The 23,014-nt window shown below is 41.9% G+C and overlaps 1 protein-coding gene and 1 long non-coding RNA gene across 2 annotated transcripts; one reads left to right on the top strand and one right to left on the bottom strand.

The window, feature by feature from the left end:
* Window positions 1–485: 485 nt before the first annotated feature.
* Window positions 486–3,283, top strand: LOC110500534. The gene is made up of 3 exons (XR_002470119.2): window positions 486–820; window positions 1,206–1,551; window positions 1,815–3,283. It is a non-coding gene; the product is annotated as an uncharacterized LOC110500534 (long non-coding RNA).
* Window positions 3,284–3,418: 135 nt separating this feature from the next.
* LOC110500532 (claudin-7-A) lies at window positions 3,419–22,849 on the bottom strand. The gene is made up of 4 exons (XM_021577938.2): window positions 22,106–22,849; window positions 19,574–19,738; window positions 6,556–6,640; window positions 3,419–5,434 (listed from the first exon to the last, which is right to left on the bottom strand). The coding sequence occupies exons 1-4, from the start codon at window positions 22,326–22,328 to the stop codon at window positions 5,260–5,262; spliced, it is 648 nt and encodes a 215-aa protein (XP_021433613.1). The 5' UTR covers window positions 22,329–22,849; the 3' UTR covers window positions 3,419–5,259.
* Between the last annotated feature and the right edge of the window lie 165 nt (window positions 22,850–23,014).

Genomic DNA, 23,014 nt, shown 5'->3' with positions numbered 1-23,014 from the left:
GTGGGAATGTAATTTGTTTTTCAACAGGAAAATGACCTAAAACCCACCTCCAGGCTGTGTAAGGGCTAATTTACCAAGAAGGAAAGTGATGAAGTGCTGCATCAGATTACCTGGCCTCCACAATCACCTGCCATCAACCCAATTGAGATGGTTTGGGATGAGTTGGACTGCAGAGTGAAGGAAAAGTAGCCAACAAGTGCTCAGCATGTCTCCTTCAAGACTGTTGGAAAAGCATTCATCGTGAAGCTGCTTGAGTGCATGCCAAAAGTATGCAAAGGTGGCTACTTTGAAGAATCTAAAATCTAAAATATATTTTGATTTGTTTAACACTTTTTTTTGGCTACTTACATACTTCCATGTGTTATGGCATAGCTTTGATGTATTCACTATTATTCTAGAAAATAGTAAAAATAAAGAAAAACCTTGAATGAGTAGGCGTGTCCAAACTTTTTTATCTGCCATTTGACCTCAATGCATCTGGAAGAAACCAGCTACTGCAGATGAGTCACCTATTTTGTGTGGTTGGTGCGTTATAGGTTATGCATATATTGCGTGGATGGCGCGGGTAGGTTCTATTACACCCACGTTTTAATACAGTCCCTCGCAGTGACGTAGAAAAGAGCAATGTGTGTGAGTCAGAACAACTAGGAAATCCCCCAGTGAGAGTTACGACAGAAGGTGCTGTTCCTTTAAGCGGAGACTTCCTAAAACAAGCACGACAAGAAAGGAGCAGATAAACAACAACTGCCGGGGGTAGAATAACCTCGAAAAGACCGTTTACCGGGATTAATCTTGTTCATACAAACGACGGATCTTTAAGGTAAGAGTGTTGTTTACAGCTAGACAATTATACACAAAACGTATGTTATGTATTAGTTATAAGGAAAAGGGTACATGGTACGCTTTCTTATAGCCCAGGGCCGGCTTGGCAAATATGGACATTGACATGACACACACCACACTTTACACTTAAGTCCAGAAATTAATCCATATTGTATAGGCTATTGCAACACTATGTTTATGTGTACAGGTAGGCCACTATATAATTCATAGGCTCAATGCTGTGAATAATTATGTAGCTAAGAGACTTAATTCGTCAATACTGTTGTTTCATCGGCAAACGAGCTTCTCCCGTTATGCGCACTTTATTTGGTTAATACTCAGGAACGCAACTAATTTCATGGCAACTATTTCCCCATCCGTAGGTGTGTCCGAGCACAATTTCTGCTGATTTTGCATATCAAAAATCCCAGAACACTGTTGAAAGCCATTGCGGAAGTAAACCCAACCTCGACGTGAGAAGAGAGAATAGGGGGCCACCAAGTGGACTCAACGGAGAAATACTGCGCGCGACCTTCTGTATGGGAGAGATGTACGGATCGTCAGGAATGCCAGATCTGATTCCATCGAATGGCCCGCGACAGCCTGGTCCGGCCGGCCAGTTCAACCCGGGGCATAGGCAGGTAGCACAGAATGGGCATGAGAGGCCCAACCCCCAGAGACTAGGGCAGCGGGCGCCCAAGCTCGGACAAATTGGTCGTTCCAAGAAAGGTGAGTAAAGTGGAAATATTCCTCTCCCTGTACACCCACATATTTTGAGAGATATATGCCTACTGTATTGTGATTTTGTGGTTATGTCAGGTTTTATGAGTATAGACCAAGATAGAGACATTTAAAACCAGAATCTGTCATCTTTCCAGCCTCCCCACCACTATATAATCTAATCAAAATAGGAATAAAATATGATTATTCTCAACCTTATTGACACTTGTATGAGTAGATATTCAACTAATTGTTACCTTTCCCTTTTCCAGTGGACCTAGGGGATGAGGACGTGGATGACATCATGAATAATAATGGCCAATAAAAATGTTCCGTGTCCCTCAACCTCTCACCCATCTCCTAAACCACACCACATGTGCCAATGAAGATCTTCGAAGCCAAACTCACTGAATCCATTTGACCTTGATCAATCAACTTTACAAGTGACCTCCCCTGAAGCTTGGCCTAGGATATCATAGCTGAAAAGCTCATCGTGGCACATTGAGGGACAGTTCTATTGCCGGAATTCTAGACATTAGTTCTAGACATTAATTTTAGGATTCTATAGACCTTTGCATCAAAAGCTTGTATATTGCGGTTAACTTGTCTGTTGTTATACTGTGAATGAATTGTACTGAAACTTGTTCTGCTCTTATTACCTCTGTAGTGGACTATCTGCACTTGGGAAAGTACAGTGTGGCTTGTCTTTAAAGCTTCTAAAGGGCTACATTTGAAAAAAGTTGCACTCTTTAAATGATAAGGTAAAATGAAATGGAGTAGGAGTGCTGATCTAGGATCAGGTCCCCACTTGTCTATAGAATCTTATTTAATATCATCTAAAAGGCAAGTCTGATCTTAGATCAGCACACAGAGGCTATGAATACAGTTTTCTTCTTGGTTACTGATTTTACAAGGTGGATGTTGTGTAGAAGAAGGCAGGACGAAAGCCTGTTAACATGTAACGTACAGGTGGAACATTGAGTTACTGACAGTTGTGATTTAATCTAAATCTGTGGTTCTCTCACCTTGTGGTATCAGGTTACTGCTGAATGATCACTGTTTTGGAATGCATGGACAGTTGGAAAAGGTTACTACTGATCATTTATATTTACAAAAAAAATATTGTTTTGGTTTATTACCTTGTTTTAAATCAATTATGGATGGCTATTATTTTCCAGCACATTTTTTTTTAGAGTTGATATAATATATGGTTTATGTTGTTTTTCGTATGTTATTGCGTAATGGTGCACTTTGTGGGAATGACTGTTAAATATGTGACGATGAAACTTTACATATTTCTATGCACGGATTCTATTTAAGCATCAACAAGTCGGGGTATACTTCCTGTCCAGAAGGGCTACTTTCTTCTTCGTTTAAATGTTTTTTATCATAAAGGCTGAGGCCCAAACGGCACCCTATTCCCTACATAAGTCCTATGGGCCATAGTCAAAAGTAGTGCACTATATAGGGAATAGGGTGCCGTTTGGGACACATTTAATATTTCATGTGGACTATAAGGACAATGTTGACCTAACTAATGCCTGTAACTTTCTTGTACACTGGTCACTACTTTCAGTGAAACATTGCATTTCACAGCATAGCTAATAGTGACGCTGTCATGATCACATGGCTTAAATGGATGGAATTGTTATGTGCATTGGGAATGTTTGCATGAAAATGTGATTTTTGCATAATAATTCATTATTGGTAATAAAGGAGGGAAGAGCTTTTCTTTTTTTAATGGAACATTTATAATATCATTATGATTGAAATGCAACCTCCAGAATTACACTCGCCCGTGTCGTACTTCTAAACAGCCAAATACGAGCCCCCATGTCGAACCAAATACGACAAAGAACACACATCACCCGTTGTATAATATTCCTGTCGTGTATTTTATTATCAGAGATGTTCCATATTGGGATATTGATAGGTATAACATTGCATTTTAACTGTTGTTACGAGAAAACAAGAACCATTGGATAACCTGTCAATAAAAGAAAAATGGGCGACATATACAAATTGTAGAAGAACATGTATTATGTAGTAAGCTACATGGCCATTTATTAAAATAAACATTTCTAGAAACATTTTGGACATCTTACAACCATAGAAACATCATTTCTATTTAGTAATCTGGTTACTATTGCTATCTAATAATTGTATTTCTATGCTTACAACATCACCTAATACAAAAGCACCCACGGTTAAAATTCCGCTCAGCATCTTCTCAGTCAAAGGCAGGATGGTTGAGCTTTCTCAGTGATCACAAATATCAAACATAAAATATTATTTATGCTGTCTAAAGCTAAAAGCAAAAACACAAGACTGTACTGGAGACACAAGGCTACACTAGCACTTGGGAATGGTACTACCATATTCTGCTACATTTAAAACACAAACCGAGGCTACAATCAGAGCTCAACATTAGCATACTATATAGAATGCATTCCAAACATATTGCTCCACCCTAAGTAGAATACTAGTATGGACATTAGAACAGAGCAAGACTTCATACAGAGTAATTAACAAATGGTCAAACACATAAATAAAAACCTGTTTGATGATAATAATATATATCGTGTATTTCAGTAATAAAATAAAAAACACTCCTTAGTAAGAGTCAAGGCACCTGACTGTGGTGAAAGATATTTTATAATGGGATAGAGTATATTGCAGGCCTGTATGAAAAGCCCTCTCCCTTTTGGAGTGCAGTGGTGAATTGCTTGGGGATTCACCATAGTGTATGCAGTCACTCACAACTAGTGTGACGTCAACACTTGGCTTGAACGGTGAACGTCCTTGGTGACAGTCACGTCGACAGAAAACTCCATTGTAAAAGAACTGGTGGCGCGCTAGTCCCTTTTGCTATTATACATACATAGCTATCCCCTGAGTGTGCCAAAAGTATGCCCTTAGCACCACACCGAGTTTAATTTATTACCTTCAATTACAATGGAAATGCTAAATTAAATGCACAGTGTTTCTTACAGGGGGGTGAGAGTGTTTGCCATGATGCTGCATCTTGGCTGTAATATGAGAAGTAAGTGTGTGTGTGTGTGTGTGTGTGTGTGTGTGTGTGTGTGTGTGTAATACGAGAACATACACCCTAAGACATGGTCTGTTAATATAAGGCGCTTCCAATAACCAATTACAGTGTATTTGTGAGGTCCACTCATAAACAATTGTGGAATGTTGGGAGGGGGTGAGAGACGTCACTCAAAAACAAACTACTGCATGATAGAGTCTTGTTGGGGTGGGGGTCGTGCGGTCTCCTCTGTAAAACTATATTCACATCCAGTAATTCTTTCTTTTTTTGTCATCCTGTCATACTATCTCTATATGCTCCCCAAATGCAAACTTCATGGGCAACATTTACACTGTCCAAAAGAGCACAGATCTGTGCAAATTTCTTTTACAGTAAATCTCATTATAATCTGGCAGCTGGTTTAATTTGAAACTCATGCGTTACTCTTTATGCATTGCTCAGTTTACTAAACTCTAGTTAAATAACCGCATCCTTAATACACATTTCAGATGAAATCACGGTGCCAGAATATAATGGAAGTTTACGGTATTTCTTATACATATCTGTGCTCTTTTGCGCCACAAAAAAATTCACCCCATAAGTACAACAGACTAGTAAAGTTCGACTCCATGTACAAACTCTTTCATATTCAAGCTTCTGTTATTCCGGTTATCGGCAGTAGAGGGCACTCACACATACTCCTTGGTGCTGCTGGGGGGGGAGCGGGCGCTCACGCCACTCATGGCGGGGTATTTGGGCACCGGCTTTTTACTCCTGGGGCAGGAAGATGCCAGCATGGCTCCCCCCAGCACATCCAGGAAAGAACCTCCCCAGGCAATGAAGATGGCTGCTCCAAACTCAAACCTGTGAGTGGGGAGAGGGAGAGAAGAGTGAGACATGGTTTTAGAGCAGTGTTCTTACATTCTTCGGTAACACTTTACACCTTAAGTTGCCCCTATAGCCTTACAATAATAAAACATAGTTTTGTCCATTATCGCCCTTACAAAAAAAAATAGCAGTCATAGTGCAGTATAACTGCAGTTAAAGTGCAGTTTAACTGCAGTATGCTGCAATTACTGCACCCAAAATACCAGTCGACTGCAGTTACTACACTTTACTGCAGTTTAAAAACGGCAATCTTTTTTTGTAAGGCCGCAAACAGGTTAATGTAGCCCTAAAAAAATATTCAGGAATTGTGTAGGCAGCCAGGGCTGTCTCAGCCTCCAGTATTTATGCTGCAATAATTTATGTGTCGGGGGGCTAGGGTCAGTCTGTTATATCTGGAGTATTTCTCCTGTCTTATCCGGTATCCTGTTTGAATTTAAGTATGCTCTCTCTAATTCTCTTTCTTTCTTTTTCTTTCTTTCTTTCTTTCTTTCTTTCTTTCTTTCTTTCTTTCTTTCTTTCTTTCTTTCTTTCTTTCTGAGGACCTGAGCCCTAGGACCTTGCCTCAGGACTACCTGGCCTGATGACTCCTTGCTGTTCCCAGTCCACCTGGTCGTGCTGCTGTTTCCAGATTCAACTGTTCTGCCTGCGGCTATGGAACCCTGACCTGTTCACCGGACGTGCTACTTTGTCCCAGACCTGCTGTTTTCAACTCTCTAGAGACAGCAAGAGCGGTAGAGATACTCTGAATGATCAGCTATGAAAAGCCAACTGACATTTACTCCTGAGGTGCTGACCTGTTGCACCCTCTACAACCACTGTGATTATTATTATTTGACCCTGCTGGTCATCTATGAACATCTTGGCCTTGTTCTGTTATAATCTCCACTCGGCACAGCCAGAAGAGGACTGACCACCTCTCATAGCCTGGTTCCTCTCTAGGTTTCTTCCTAGGTTCCGGCCTTTCTGGGGAGATTTTCCTAGCCACCGTGCTTCTACACCTGCATTGCTTGCTGTTTGGGGTTTTAGGCTGGGTTTCTGGACAGCACTTTGTGACATCAGCTGATGTAAGAAGGGCTTTATAAATAAATTTGACTTACTTGGTGTTGACAGGAGTATAAGGGTTATAGAAGGCCCGGATGACATTGTGAGCGAACCACGAACAGGCCACTACTGCACACAGAGCTGAATGAGAAAGAAAAAACATTCACATACAAAAAAAGAGGGATCAGACGGATCAGCATTGTTTTACGTCAGACGGTGTCACTCCTAAGTGACGCTCATCCCTCAACCGATCAGTCTTGTAGGATGTGTAACTCATATTAACATTTTAATATTCCAGAGCATCCGACATTCAAATATGAAAACATATTTCCTAATTTATGATGTCACTGCGCTTTCATTGATCCTCTATGAAATAGGCAGAATAGCTAGCTAAATCATCAATTGCAATGGGAGAAAAAACAAAATGGTGGCTACCTCCTAGTAAAATGATGTGCAAGCACGTTAGCCGCAAGTGCCTTGATCAGCTGCTTAATGTTAGCTAACTTGAAGCTAGCTTACTGACATAGCTACAGTGCCTTGCGAAAGTATTCGGCCCCATTGAACATTGCGACCTTTTGCCACATTTCAGGCTTCAAACATAAAGATATAAAACTGTATTTTTTTGTGAAGAATCAACAACAAGTGGGACACAATCATGAAGTGGAACGACATTTATTGGATATTTCAAACTTTTTTAACAAATCAAAAACTAAAAAATTGGGCGTGCAAAATTATTCAGCCCCCTTAAGTTAATAGTTTGTAGCGCCACCTTTTGCTGCGATTACAGCTGTAAGTCACTTGGGGTTTGTCTCTATCAGTTTTGCACATCGAGAGACTGACATTTTTTCCCATTCCTCCTTGCAAAACAGCTCGAGCTCAGTGAGGTTGGATGGAGAGCATTTGTGAACAGCAGTTTTCAGTTCTTTCCACAGATTCTCGATTGGATTCAGGTCTGGACTTTGACTTGGCCATTCTAACAACTGGATATGTTTATTTTTGAACCATTCCATTGTAGATTTTGCTTTATGTTTTGGATCATTGTCTTGTTGGAAGACAAATCTCCGTCCCAGTCTCAGGTCTTTTGCAGACTCCATCAGGTTTTCTTCCAGAATGGTCCTGTATTTGGCTCCATCCATCTTCCCATCAATTTTAACCATCTTCCCTGTCCCTGCTGAAAAAAAGCAGGCCCAAACCATGATGCTGCCACCACCATGTTTGACAGTGGGGATGATGTGTTCAGCTGTGTTGCTTTTACGCCAAACATAACGTTTTGCATTGTTGCCAAAAGTTCAATTTTGGTTTCATCTGACCAGAGCACCTTCTTCCACATGTTTGGTGTGTCTCCCAGGTGGCTTGTGGCAAACTTTAAACAACACTTTTTATGGATATCTTTAAGAAATGGCTTTCTTCTTGCCACTCTTCCATAAAGGCCAGATTTGTGCAATATACGACTGATTGTTGTCCTATGGACAGAGTCTCCCACCTCAGCTGTAGATCTCTGCAGTTCATCCAGAGTGATCATGGGCCTCTTGGCTGCATCTCTGATCAGTCTTCTCCTTGTATGAGCTGAAAGTTTAGAGGGACGGCCAGGTCTTGGTAGATTTGCAGTGGTCTGATACTCCTTCCATTTCAATATTATCGCTTGCACAGTGCTCCTTGGGATATTTAAAGCTTGGGAAATATTTTTGTATCCAAATCTGGCTTTAAACTTCTTCACAACAGTATCTCGGACCTGCCTGGTGTGTTCCTTGTTCTTCATGATGCTCTCTGCGCTTTTAACGGACCTCTGAGACTATCACAGTGCAGGTGCATTTATACGGAGACTTGATTACACACAGGTGGATTGTATTTATCATCATTAGTCATTTAGGTCAACATTGGAACATTCAGAGATCCTCAATGAACTTCTGGAGAGAGTTTGCTGCACTGAAAGTAAAGGGGCTGAATAATTTTGCACGCCCAATTTTTCAGTTTTTGATTTGTTAAATTTTTTTGAAATATCCAATAAATGTTGTTCCACTTCATGATTGTGTCCCACTTGTTGTTGATTCTTCACAAAAAAATACAGTTTTATATCTTTATGTTTGAAGCCTGAAATGTGGCAAAAGGTCGCAAAGTTCAAGGGGGCCGAATACTTTCGCAAGGCACTGTACCTAGCTGACTCTACCTTACTGACATAATCGGATTGCTTGGCTTGTTTAATTACCCTCAAGTTGTAGACATGCTGCCTCAAAAGTAGGAGGGAATGTTATCTGATTCTGGGCACAGACAGAACAGGTAGCGCATCTGCCTCATGAAAACAGCTAGCTTTGGTGGAAGCATTCAGCATTGAGTGTGCAGCACAATGTAGCTGGTTGGTTAGCAGCATCCCATTATTTGTTTTATATGAAGTGACTGGCTCAGCTAGCAAGCTAATGTTGGACAAATTTAAGTTACCTTTCGTGCACATTGTCAATCTTTAGAAATACTGCTTGTTAAAGCACAAACTGCTCTGCTAGATGTAAAATGATGCGACTAAGACTTCCTCACCAAAAACCGTCAGAATTATTGACTAGGGCTGTTATGGTGGCCGTATTACCACCACACCGGCAGGCACATACATTCCATGTGACCGTTTACTCAACGTAACTAGACTTCTCCAAGCTATGATGCTGATGCTGGTCATTAGTAGCCTATCAAACTTGCTAACTGCCTGGTACTCAGCACACTATTGTCCATCTAATCTCTCTGACATCAATGCAAATGTAATCAAAAATCTAATTAAAACACTTCATGAGAACCCATGAGCTCATGTTGCTCAATATTTCAATAGGCTATGCAATTGCGTGAGAAAACAGAGTTTGGATGGCCTATATTAAAAAGAAGAGGATCCCATCAGCTTTCTATAGGCTAGGCCAACTATATTTATTTCTCAACTTTCCTAACATTAAGCACATTGCTTTGCTTTACATCAGGAGTATAGCCTACCTGGCTGGTATGAAAATGAACCCCGGGAAAAGTATCCCCCATTTGCTATTTAAGTGCATAGATGACATTTATTTTTTCCCCTGCCCCTGTTCCGAGACAGGTGCATGATAACCATCCATGCGTAATCGCACTTGTGGTCAATTTTGAGAAGAGTGTTTTCCTGCTAATTGATTGCATTTTGGAACATTTGCACTTATGGCCTACTGCTGTGCGTGCATTTCTGCACTTACAATGTGAAGAAATAGCCTAATAGTTTATCAACATTTTAAGCTCAATGTTCTGATCTGTTGCATCAGACTAATTGCTTTTAAAAGGTTTTTGATGGGAGTGGCTGTATTAACCTCTCTTGGGTAGGGGGCAGTATTTTGACTTCCAGATGAAAAGCGTTCCCAAAGTAAACTGCCTGTTACTCAGGCCCAGAAGCTAGGATATGCATATATTGGTGGATTTGGATAGAAAACACTCTAAAGTTTCTAAAACTGTTAAAATTATGTCTGTGAGTATAAAATAACTGATATGGCAGGCGAAAACCCAGAGGACAACCCCAGCCTACCTCTATTTTCAATGGCTATCACTTTAATTACAAGGCCAAGTCCTCCCAGATTGCAGTTCCTAGGGCTTCCACTAGATGTCAACAGTCTTTAGAAAGAGTTTCAGGATGGTTTTTGGAAAAATGAACCAGAAATTGTAGTTTTTCTAGGTGGCTCCCATTTTGGCTGTAGTGTTTCCAAGCGCGTGGTATTTTTCTCCGGTAAAGACAATAACGATTCAACGTCTTAAATTGTATCGTTTATGTACGTATAAGGGTACCTAAGGTTTGATTATAAACATTATTTGACTTGTTTGGAAAAGTTTATTAGTAATGTTTGGGATTCATTTTGTATGCATTTTGATGGAAGGAAACTGGGTGGATTAGTTGACTGAAGCACGCCAGCTAAACTGAGTTTTTATGTATATAAAGATGAACATTATCGAACAAAAGGACCATTTGTGATGTAACTGGGACCATTTGGAGTGCCAACAGAAGAAGATCATCAAAGTTAAGGCATTTTAATTCCACACAGTTATACATAAAGAGATCAATGATCAATTCAAACAATTTTACTCTGCGCTATACACCTATGAATCCCCTCAAGACCCTTTGCTGATTGATTCCTTCTTTAATGGCTTGAATATGCCTTCAATTGATACAGACTCCCATGACTGTCTAGAAGAAGAATTTACACCTGAGGAATTGCAACAGCAGTGTCCGCAATGAAAAGTGGTAAATCACCGAGTCCGGACAGTTTTCCAACCAAATTTTACAGAATGTTTTCTGGTCTGCTTTGCCCATTCTTGTCTCGATTATTTGCATAGTGCGTTAATACCTCAAAGATACCACCTAGTCTTTATCAGGCTTCAATTTTACTATTAAAGAAAAACAAAGACCCCCTGGAATGTGGATCCTGTCGCCCAATCTCGCTTTTAAACTGTGATTACAAAATCCTAGCCAAGCTTTTAGCCATCCTTATGGAAGGCTCGCTGCACCAGGTAATACACCCTGACCAGACTGGTGTAACAGTATAACTTTAGACCGTCCCCTCGCCCATACCCGGGCGCGAACCAGGGACCCTCTGCACACATCAACAACAGTCACCCACAAAGCATCGTTACCCATCGCTCCACAAAAGCCGCGGCCCTTGCAGAGCTACTTCAAGGTCTCAGAGCAAGTGACGTCACAGATTGAAACGCTATTTAGCGCGCACCACCGCTAACCAAGCTAGACGTTTCACATCCGTTACACTGGCTTTATGAGAAATAGGCGTTTGTTTTTCAATATTAGGCGCCTTATGAATATACTGTACTCCCCAGCGTCAGGTGGTGGTCTCACTTGATGCAGAAAAAGCTTTTGACCGCGTTGAGTGGGATTACCTAACAGCTGACCTTTATAGATTTGGCTTTGGCCCCAAATTCATTGCGTGGATAAAGATTCTTTATTTTTCCCCCATGGCTTCGGTACAGACTAACAACTTGTCCTCTGACTATTTTCCCTTGCACCGCGGTTCCAGACAGGGTTGTCCACTCTCCCCCTTGTTGTTTGCTTTGGCAATCGAGCCTCTCGCCATTGCACTATGCTCTAATGATGCCATTCAAGGAATAATTAGGACGGGCTTAGAGCAGAAAGTCTCGTTATATGCTGACAACCTCCTTTTGTTATCTCTAACCCTGATACCTCATTCCCATGTACCTTATCTGTTCTTAAAAAGTTTGGATCAATCTCAGGGTACAAGCTGAATCTAGGCAAGAGTGAGCTTTTTCCTGTAAATAATAAATAAGCTTTAAAGTGCTCTTTTACAAGTTTTCAGTTTAGGATTGTCCGGGATCAATTCACCTACTTGGGAGTTAAAGTGACAAGGAAATATTCAAATTTGTTTCAGGAAAACTTTGTTGCTCTAGTAGACAGTTTGAAATAATCTTTTACTTTTTGGAATTCGCTACCTTTCTCTCTTATCGGAAGGATTAATGTCATTAAAATGAATGTGTTGCCCAAATTTTTATATTTATTTCAATGTTTACCCATTTTTATTCCAAAATCTTTTTTTAATTCACTGGATCAAACATTCATGTATTTTATTTGGGATGGCAACGTTTACAGAAGCCTAAGGCATTGGGGGGTTTAAGCTCTACCAGATTTTCAGACATACTATTGGGCTGCAAATTTCAGAGCCCTTCTGTACTGGCTGCAGACTGACCCTACTGGCCCTAGACCACTCTGGGTCCAGATGGAGTCTGAATCGTGTAAACCTGCTGCACTTTCTTCTGTGTTGTGCTCGTCTCTCCCAGTGACCCTAGGCAAAAGGTGTGTCAACCCAATTGTAAAGCAGTCTCTTAAAATTTGGAATCAGTTCCTTTTAGCCTTTAGCCTCCGAGGCTTTTCTCTATCAGGCCCAATCAATCAGAACATTTTATTTCCTCCATCTTTGAATGATGGGGCTTTGCCATCTGGCACTCACTAGGCCTCTCCTCACTAGCCCAATTATTATTTGATGATACATTTACCTCTTTTGCTCAGCTACAGGACAAGTTCAACCTCCCCCAATCCCACTTTTTCCGCAATCTCCAGACTGGGAACTTTGTCAGAGCTAACACACCTGAATTTCCCCATAGGCCTGCGAATACAGCTATAGAGAGCATCTTTGAGCTGAACAAGCTTCCTAGGGGCGCAATTTCAGATGTATATGCAACCATTCATGACTTACAGAACCCTTCTTTGGTGCCTTTAAAGCCTCGATGGGAAAAGTATTTGGGGGAGGAACTTGGGGAAGACACCTGGAAATCTGTGCTGCACAGGGTGCATTCTTCCTCTTTTAGCACGAGACACAGCCTCATTCAATTCAAGGTGGTTCACTGTATCCACTGGTCCGGGGCCAAACTTGGAAGAATATTCTCTGATTTTGATCCTGCCTGTGTCAGATGTAAAATGGAACCAGCCACACTGTTGCATATGTTTTGGGGCTGTCATAAACTGTCAGGTTTCTGGGAATTAATATTTAAAAAGTTTCACTGATATATATGACACTGTTATAGATCCGTCTCCCCTTTTTGGAGTACTGCCCATAGGTACCCCCCTGTCAAGAATCCAGTTGGACACTGTTGCTTATACAACTCTTTTAGCTAGACGGCTAATACTACAGAACTGGAAAATGGCAGCACCCCATCTTATAAATATTGGGTGAGAGATGTGTTGTGCTCTCTGAGTTGAATATATTATTGATATTGCTGTGTGTTGTCTTCTGTGTAAAATTTAATAAACAGAGTTTTCAAAAAAAGTTAAGACATTTTTTATATCGCTATTTCTGACTTTCATGTCGCACCTGCCTGGTTGAAATATGTTTTTCATGTGTTTGTATGTGGGGTGCTGTCCCCAGATAATTACATGGTTTGCTTTCGCCATAAAGCCTTTTTGAAATTTGACACCGCGGCTGGATTACCAAGACGTTAAGCTTTATTTTGATGTATTACACTTTACATTTTATGAAAGATAAATATTTCTAATGGTGTCATTTGAATTTCGCGCTCTGCAATTTCACCGGATGTTGGCCAGGTGGGACGCTACCGTCGCATCTCACAACTGTCCAAGAGTATGTTTGGAATATTTATTTCTCACACAGAACCAATAGAATAGGTAAACTTATGTACTATGGGGATAGTAGATGGACACATTGCGCAGCAACTCACTGCCTTCCAGAAGACAAACAATGTATACGAAATGCTTCAGTCTGGTTTTAGACCCCATCATAGCACTGAGACTGCACTTGTGAAGGTGGTAAATGACCTTTTAACCTCTTGAACCTATAGGGGCGCTGTGTCATTATTGGATAAAAAGACGTGCCCGTTTTAAGCGCAATATTTTGTCACGAAAAGATGCTCGACTATGCATGGAATTGACAGCCTTGGAAAGACACAACTCTGACGTCTCCAAAACTGCAAAGATATTATCTGTGCGTGCCCCAGAACTAATGCAACAGGCGAAACCAAGAAGATGTTTCATACAGGAAATGCCCCGGATTCTGAAGGCGCTGTGTTCCAATGTCTCCTTATATGGCTGTGAATGCGCCAGGAATGAGCCTGCGCTTTCTGTATATTCCCCGAGGTGTCTGCAGCATTGTGACGTGTTTGTAGGCATATCATTGGAAGATTGAACATAAGAGACTACATTTACCTGGTGTCCCGCCCGGTGTCCTGTGTGCGTAATCAGTAAGTCCATGCGCGTTCCATTTCTTCAGAATTGAAAGTAAACTGCCACGATGGATTTTATCGTCGATAGATATGTGAAAAACACCTTGAGGATTGATTCTAAACATCGTTTGCCATGTTTCTGTCGATATTATGGAGTTCATTTGGAAAAAAGTTTGCGTTTTAATGACTTTTTTTTTTTTTCTTTTTTTTTTTTTCTTACCCAAACGTGATGAACAAAACGGAGTGATTAGTCGACACAAATAATATTTTTTGTAAAAACGGAACATTTGTTATCTAACAGAGTCTCCTCATTGAAAACATCTGAAGTTCTTCAAAGGTAAATTATTTTATTTGAATGCTTTTATGTTTTTTTGTGGAAAATGTTGCATGCTGAATGCTAGGCTTAATGCAATGCTAGGCTATCAATACTCTTACACAAATGCTTGTTTAGCTATGGTTCAAAAGCATATTTTGAAAATCTGAGATGACAGTGTTGTTAACAAAAGGCTAAGCTTGAGAGCAAATAGATTAATTTCATTTCATTAGCCATTTTCATGAATAGTTAACGTTGTGTTATGCTAGTGAGCTTGCTGATAGATTTACACAATCCTGGATACAGGGGTTTTTTCGTAGCTAAACGTGACGCAGAAAACGGAGCGATTTGTCCTAAACAAATAATCTGTCAGGAAAAACTGAACATTTGCTATCTGAGAGTCTCCTCATTGAAAACATCTGAAGTTCTTCAAAGGTAAATTATTTTATTTGAATGCTTTTCTGTTTTTTTGTGTAAATGTTGCCTGCTAAATGCTAATGCTAAATGCTACGCTAAATGCTACGTTAGCCATCAATACTGTTACACAAATGCTTGTTTTGCAATGGTTGAGAAGCATATTTTGAAAATCTGAGATGACAGTGTTGTTAACAAAAGGCTAAGCTTGAGAGCTAGCATATTTATTTCATTTCATTTGCGATTTTCATGAATAGTTAACGTTGCGTTATGGTAATGAGCTTGAGGCTGTATTCACGATCCCGGATCCGGGATGGGGAGATCAGAAAGGTTAATGGCATCAGACCGAGGCTCTGCATCTGTCCTCGTGCTCCTAGACCTTAGTGCTGCTTTTGATACCATCGGTCACCACATTCTTTTGGAGAGATTGGAAACCCAAATTGGTCTACACGGACAAGTTCTGGCCTGGTTTAGATCTTATCTGTCGGAAAGATATCAGTTTGTCTCTGTGAATGGTTTGTCCTCTGACAAATCAACTGTACATTTCGGTGTTCCTCAAGGTTCCGTTTTAGGACCACTATTGTTTTCACTATATATTTTAATTCTTGGGGATGTCATTCGAAAACTTAATGTTAACTTTCACTGCTATGCGGATGACACACAGCTGTACATTTCAATGAAACATGGTGAAGCCCCAAAATTGTCCTCGCTAGAAGCATATGTTTCAGACATAAGGAAGTGGATGGCTGCAAACGTTCTACTTTTAAACTCGGACAAAACAGAGATGCTTGTTTTAGGTCCCAAGAAACAAAGAGATCTTCTCTTGAATCTGACAATTAATCTTAATGGTTGTACAGTCGTCTCAAATACAACTGTGAAGGACATCGGCGTTACTCTGGACCCTGATCTCTCTTTTGAAGAACATATCAAGACCATTTCAAGGACAGCTTTTTTCCATCTACGTAACATTGCAAAAATCAGAAACTTTCTGTCCAAAAATTATGCAGAAAAATTAATCCATGCTTTTGTCACTTCTAGGTTAGACTACTGTAATGCTCTACTTTCCGGCTACCCGGATAAAGCACAAAATAAACTTCAGTTAGTGCTAAATACGGCTGCTAAAATCCTGACTAGAACCAAAAAAATTGATCATATTACTCCAGTGCTAGCCTCCCTACACTGGCTTCCTGTCAAGGCAAGGGCTGATTTCAAGGTTTTACTGCTAACCTACAAAGCATTACATGGGCTTGCTCCTACCTATCTCTCTGATTTGGTCCTGCCGTACATACCTACACGTACGCTACGGTCACAAGACGCAGGCCTCCCAATTGTCCCTAGAATTTCTAAGCAAACAGCTGGAGGCAGGGCTTTCTCCTATAGAGCTTCATTTTTATGGAATGGTCTGCCTACCCATGTAAGAGACGCAAACTCGGTCTCAACCTTTAAGTCTTTACTGAAGACTCATCTCTTCAGTGGGTCATATGATTGAGTGTAGTCTGGCCCAGGAGTGGGAAGGTGAACGGAAAGGCTCTGGAGCAACGAACCGCCCTTGCTGTCTCTGCCTGGCCAGTTCCCCTCTTTCCACTGGGATTCTCTGCCTCTAACCCTATTACAGGGGCTGAGTCACTGGCTTACTGGGGCTCTTTCATACCGTCCCTAGGAGGGGTGCGTCACTTGAGTGGGTTGAGTCACTGATGTGATCTTCCTGTCTGGGTTGGCGCCCCCCCTTGGGTTGTGCCGTGGCGGAGATCTTTGTGGGATATACTCGGCCTTGTCTCAGGATGGTAAGTTGGTGGTTGAAGATATCCCTCTAGTGGTGTGGGGGCTGTGCTTTGGAAAAGTGGGTGGGGTTATATACTTCCTGTTTGGCCCTGTCCGGGGGTGTCCTCGGATGGGGCCACAGTGTCTCCTGACCCCTCCTGTCTCAGCCTCCAGTATTTATGCTGCAGTAGTTTATGTGTCGGGGGGCTAGGGTCAGTTTGTTATATCTGGAGTACTTCTTCTGTCCTATTCAGTGTCCTGTGTGAATTTAAGTGTGCTCTCTCTAATTCTCTCTTTCTCTCTTTCTTTCTCTCTCTCGGAGGACCTGAGCCCTAGGACCATGCCTCAGGACTACCTGACATGATGACTCCTTGCTGTCCCCAGTCCACCTGGCCGTGCTGCTGCTCCAGTTTCAACTGTTCTGCCTTATTATTATTGGACCATGCTGGTCATTTATGAACATTTGAACATCTTGGCCATGTTCTGTTATAATCTCCACCCGGCACAGCCAGAAGAGGACTGGCCACCCCACATAGCCTGGTTCCTCTCTAGGTTTCCTCCTAGGTTTTGGCCTTTCTAGGGAGTTTTTCCTAGCCACCGTGCTTCTACACCTGCATTGCTTGCTGTTTGGGGTTTTAGGCTGGGTTTCTGTACAGCACTTTGAGATATCAGTTGATGTACGAAGGGCTATATAAATAAATTTGATTTGATTTGATTTGACATAGGTTAGTGCTTTTGCTGTTTGTTAGGCCTACTTATCTTGTTGGCTGATGAAAAGTAAATGTGGACAGTTCTTCTAACATCTTGAATATGCTCCTCGGAATGAGATAAGAAGGAAATGCGCAGTTGCTTCCCTGATGTGTCTGTCTCCACTTGTAGCCTACTTCGAAGCTAAGATGCCTGTGAAATGGACCCGATCACGCGACGGGCATTGGCTAATAAGAATTGAGATCTCTGAGAGAGACATGTGAGTGAGAGGTGCTTAGGAGAACAGCGATTAGCAGCCAGGAGAAGGGAATTATAATTATTATATTCAGCCCCAGGGCAAAACAGCCACACAAGGATGCTGCCGGGAAATTCAAGGCTTGGTGAGAATATTATCAAGTGCTTGTCAAATTGTGAATGAGAGACTGATGAAGTGTGTGCAGCCTGTGCAAGAAACAAAGCAGAGCTCATGCCTTTCATGAGACTTTTTTCAAATCATCATTAGAGTCACACCATGCAGCCTTGGAATGTACAGTATGAAAAATCTAACCATATAGCCCAACGTTTGAATCACAACTAAAGGTGCATAAATAACTTTAAATTAAGTATTTGGAGAACCTATTTCTTTGTTACCCGCTCAATATAGAATAGCCACATGTGCACACTCCCTCTGAAATCATTTGGAGAAAATATCCTTTCTATTTTATTCAGCTTTTTTCAATTGTGTTCTTCATACTATTTTGCCACAGAATTCTAAGCCAATCTTGTCTGCTAAATGAACTAGTGTATCCCACAGCCATATGGCATAGCCAGATCAGGGCCTAACATAACGTCAGGGCATGCTATTCTGTTCTTCTGAAATAGACTACATTTTCTTCATATCATGTTTCTTTAGACCTGTCTAAAATAAATAATGGTTTTATTGTGATGGTGTAGGCTATATTCAATTGATTTTTTTATACTTAATGTTAATGTAGACATTCCAAAGGTCTGCATCAGTGGTTTATAGGCTATGCGTGGAAGCCAGGAGATGCTAAACGGGTTTATGTTAATTAACAGGCAATTACCATGAGGCAGCTATTGGGTTGATAATCAACGGCTGACAAAATGTCGTGACTGCAACAGCCCTATTATTGACAGAGTTGTTGTTTTAGCTTAGATTAATTGAGACGGTTTTGTGGCATAAATGGGGTTCAGCAGACAATGTTACCTAGGTAATGGTATGATAGCCCATTGTAGCAGGACTACTTTAGAGCCATTACACTTTGCGAGATACGAGACAGATCATTGCAGGAGGAATTGAAGCGCTATCGGACAATGGCAGATCAGTACATTCAGGTATCATCAATACGTATTTGAGAGAGGGGAGCCAAACACTTCTCAAGAAGTCAATGGGCGGCTAGCTATTAAATCACCCCTCCCCCCTAACCATACTGCCATTGTCCAATACGAGTTTTCACATGATCTAAGATTGCATGCTAGTTTGTTCATTATAATCTAAAAGGTAAAACTGATCCTAGATCAGCACTCCTACTCTGAGACACTTTAGACCTGTAAAGTTGCAGGTAGTCTAGTACATATTTTTTTCTACTCTGAGACCGATTAGCTTTTTACTGGCATTGTTCTATGAGAGTTTCTAATGACCTCTTATATAACAGCAACAATCTGTATCCCAAATGACACCTTATTCCTTATATAGTTCCCTACATTTGACCACCAGTGACCAGTGACATTTGACTAGTGAAAAGGAGTGCACTAAATAGGGAATAATGTCAGAGTAATAGCCACAGTCAGTAAAACGTGCCCGCTCTCTCCCTCTTTGATCTCCAGGGGAACCTAGGTAGATGAGTGGGACTTTTATTGTGCAACGTTTCGACCCAAAGGCCTTTGCCAGGTTTAGATGAGTGGGAGAGCAGCTGGTGGCCAGACAGAGGAACAAACCCCTCATTTATAATGGTGACCAACTGAGTGTGGTGATTCTCTTGATCTCTTTCTATAGCTCCTGGTATGGACCAGAATGATCAAGTGATCTAATGAGCATGGATTTCAGACCAGTTTAGAATGATTTCTTTTTACAAAAGTAGGGCCCTGAGATTTTCATGACCAAGTCATTTAATCATGTGGGGAAAACTCTGGACCCTAAAAAATAACATGTTTGTGGTGATTCTCCTGATCTCTCTCTCTCTCTCTCTCACCTCCAATCAGTAGGATGATGCCTCCAGTCATGGCGGTCCGAGACTTGCGCACTTTGTTGTTCCCTCCGCAGGTGGTACACTTCATGCCCATAGTGGCCACGCCCAGCCCAGCGATGGATACGATGATGCCAACGATCATCAGGGCACGGGTGGCCTGGAGAGCACCTAAGACACACACACACAAACACCAGTGAGGGGAGCGAGAGAGGGATAAGGGAGAGGAGGGAAAGGAGTAGCAAGATAGTGAGAGAATGAGGGAGGGTGTGTGTGTGTGTGTGAGAGAGAGAGAGAGAGATATGGTACAGTTATAGAACGATATTGTATAGAAAGCTTTCATTTATAGGCATGGGGGATATATTGCAAATGTCAATTAATAAACTTTAGTTTTTTTTATCAGCAAGTAAGCAAAAGTTGTGAAGAAATATCAAATATGCATTATCAACACAATCCAACCCCAACCGTGGATCATATACAGTATGGTGTTCACAAAGTATTGGATTTAAAAAAGTGACTGTATAAACACAGCTCAATGGATCACTGGGGTTTAATGTGCGCTGACAGGATACTTTAATGTGGGTTTTTCCTGGATGAGAAACCCTGAGATACACCCTCCCTCTCCCTCCCCCTCTCTCTCCCTTTCTCTCTCTGTCTCTCTCTCTCTCTCTTTCATGCTCTCTCTCTTCCATCTGCTTTTGTTGAGAGGAAGGGGGCAGTGAAAGCTACTGTCAGGACACCCTAATCTGTCACCTCCCTCCTAAAACTGACAGAGGGTGGGAGACAGAGAGGGAGAGTACCTCCTTGGTCCACCCTGAACCAGTCTGTGCCAGTCCAGGCCATCCCTGAGCTCACAAACACAACCCTCCATCCATGAGAAAGGGAGGGAGGGAAGGAGAGAAGGGGAGAGGGTACCTTTCTTTTACTTTTAGATTGGTGTGTATTGATGTGAATTGTTAGATGCTACTGCACTTTTGGGGCTAGGAACACAAGCATTTTTGCTACACCCACAATAACATCTGCTAAATATGTGTACATGGATTTGGGGATGGGGGTGGGAGAGAAGGCAACTGTGGGTGGGGAGGAGAGGGAGGAGAGAGGGAGGCGGAGAGGGGAAGAGGGTGATGAGGAGAGAGGAAGGAAGAAATTCTAATCTTCTGCTGTACTTTAAACACACAATGAGGGTCCTTTCACCAGCATGCAAATTGGGGCTACCATGGAATATCACCCCATCACCTCTGTACCCCACCCCCTGTACCGTTCCAATAACCCCCAAACCTGCCCTCTGTCAGCAGGTGCAGTTACAACAAGTTAACCCCCCAAGTGTTCTGAATCTGAACAAGTCTCTCTGTTCAATGAAACCCCTCACACCAACAACAATGACCAGAGAAACCAACAGGAGTAGATGGGGAGTTATATCAAATCACACTCTGGTTCTCGTCATCATGGTGCCCTAAGGGTTTGGGGCGAACCGAAGTGGGAGGAGGAGGTAAAATTCCTGTACAGGGTACTGTGCTGCTGTCGTCATGGCTACTCCTGTGTTCTGTATTCTTCTGGTTGTTTACTGTTAGGTCGTTAGGACCAAGTCGTCTCTGGCATCTGGAGCCCCAGCCAGCCCCCAGTCCCCTCTCTATGCCAGGGAACAGTGGGTGATGAATGGGCAGGGGCCTGCTTAGGGGGTGGAGCGGCCCAGCCATGTGAGAATATACAGCAGAGAGGGGTGGAGGTGGGTGGGGAGGTTGGTGAGAGGGTGCCAGAAGTTAACAATATCCCACTGTATGTTAACACGAAGGGTGCTACTAAAGGATAACCACGAGGGCCAATGACTGACTAACAGCTCTGAGCCAACACCTTTATCAGCGGCACCAATGTGCTATATTGAGGATGCCCTACACCATAAAGGGGAGTGTGGGGAACCTCAGCTGACCGTCTCAGGTGTCTGCTCACCTGTATCACCCGTCAATCAATACTATTTACTGGTACAACATGAGACTTCCTGACACAAGTGAAGTCACCAACTTCCCAGAAATCCTCCTTTGATAATTAGATAATAGTGGATTTACAACAAAGTGCTGCACAGGATGCACATATAGTCACAGACATTGGAAGAAAAAATAAGCATGGCATACATTTTATATTTTGCTTAAACTGGCAATCTGCAGTTGCTACTTCCCTTTTTGGAATTTATAAATTCATGATGTGTACCCATTGATTCTTGAAGACTATAACTTATAGCTGCCTCATGAGCTTACTTCAACTGTCCTACCCCATCAGAACCCAAAATATAACATCGTTTTACTCCAATAATGTAAACAAAGAAAACCTAAACAAACACTATATAACCTTGAAACATGCTTAAAACTATAATGTTGATATCATGGACGGTCAGTCCTTGTATCCATAGCTCTGTCTATGAATTTGAGAGTGGGTGTATCTCTCCAGCCACATCCATCAGCTTTTTTTTTACCAAAACAGGGGCCGGGATCGCTTTCTTATTGTTTCAACTTCTGATTGCCACTTTAAAGCATCTATACTTACTGTCGAGCTGCAGGATCGAGTCGTATATTTTACATTGGAGCTGCCCTGTGCTCTGAAAAGCGCATGACATCCATAATCCTTGGTACATGGCAACCGCCGTTATGATGTTGTCTCCTATGTACGCAGACATCTTCCACTGTGGCAGAATGGTCCCCACGATCAGTGCAATAACACCGACGAGTGACAGGGCGAATCCTAAAAGTTGAATTCCCGAGTTTGCCATCTTGAAAAAAAATAAGATTTTGTGGATTCTTTTGATTCCTAAATAAATACGTTTCTGTTGGCGAAAAAACGAAGAATCCTTTGGGTGCGTGTGTCTAAAGGCTACGGTTATCTTGCTGCCCACCCTTTCTCACTACACCTGCTGTCGTTATACTTCCAATTAGGTATATCTACCTATGTTCCTTTTACGCGGCAGAATAGCGGAATCAGTAAACACAATCTCTGAGTTGTGAAAAGGTTTTGCTTGTCTATCTCCTTTCCACCTGTTTTCTGTTATAGTTCGAGTCGCGCCTTGAATACTATAGTAGTGAGAGTGCGGGCGGAATATTTAAATTCTGGATGGTGTGCGCGCGAGAGGTGTCCGGTGCCCGGTGATGCGTAGGTCTCTTCTCGCATCCCCTCCTCCGGTGGCAGTTACCGTTATGTCACGCCCATTGATTTGGCTACTCCTGCATTCCGAGGAAGTTGTTCCTCAAGCTCTAGCGGTTCGGTAGTCGGTACTGTAAAAACCACGGTACAGTTCATATCGGGCTGACCCCCCCATTGGGTTCATCTTTTACCTTCAACAGTTGTCCAGCTGACAGTAATTTACCTTTTCTTAGAACTTGTTTAACAGTTAGTGATGCCTCTCCTTGTAGTCATAGACGTGCATTTGTTTTAAGGGAGATGCCATTATAGGCCTTGCTA

This window comes from Oncorhynchus mykiss, chromosome 21, assembly GCF_013265735.2.
Source record: "Oncorhynchus mykiss isolate Arlee chromosome 21, USDA_OmykA_1.1, whole genome shotgun sequence".
NCBI lineage: Eukaryota > Metazoa > Chordata > Actinopteri > Salmoniformes > Salmonidae > Oncorhynchus > Oncorhynchus mykiss.
Note: the sequence above shows the minus strand (reverse complement) of the source record. Positions and strands in the feature narration are given on the sequence as shown.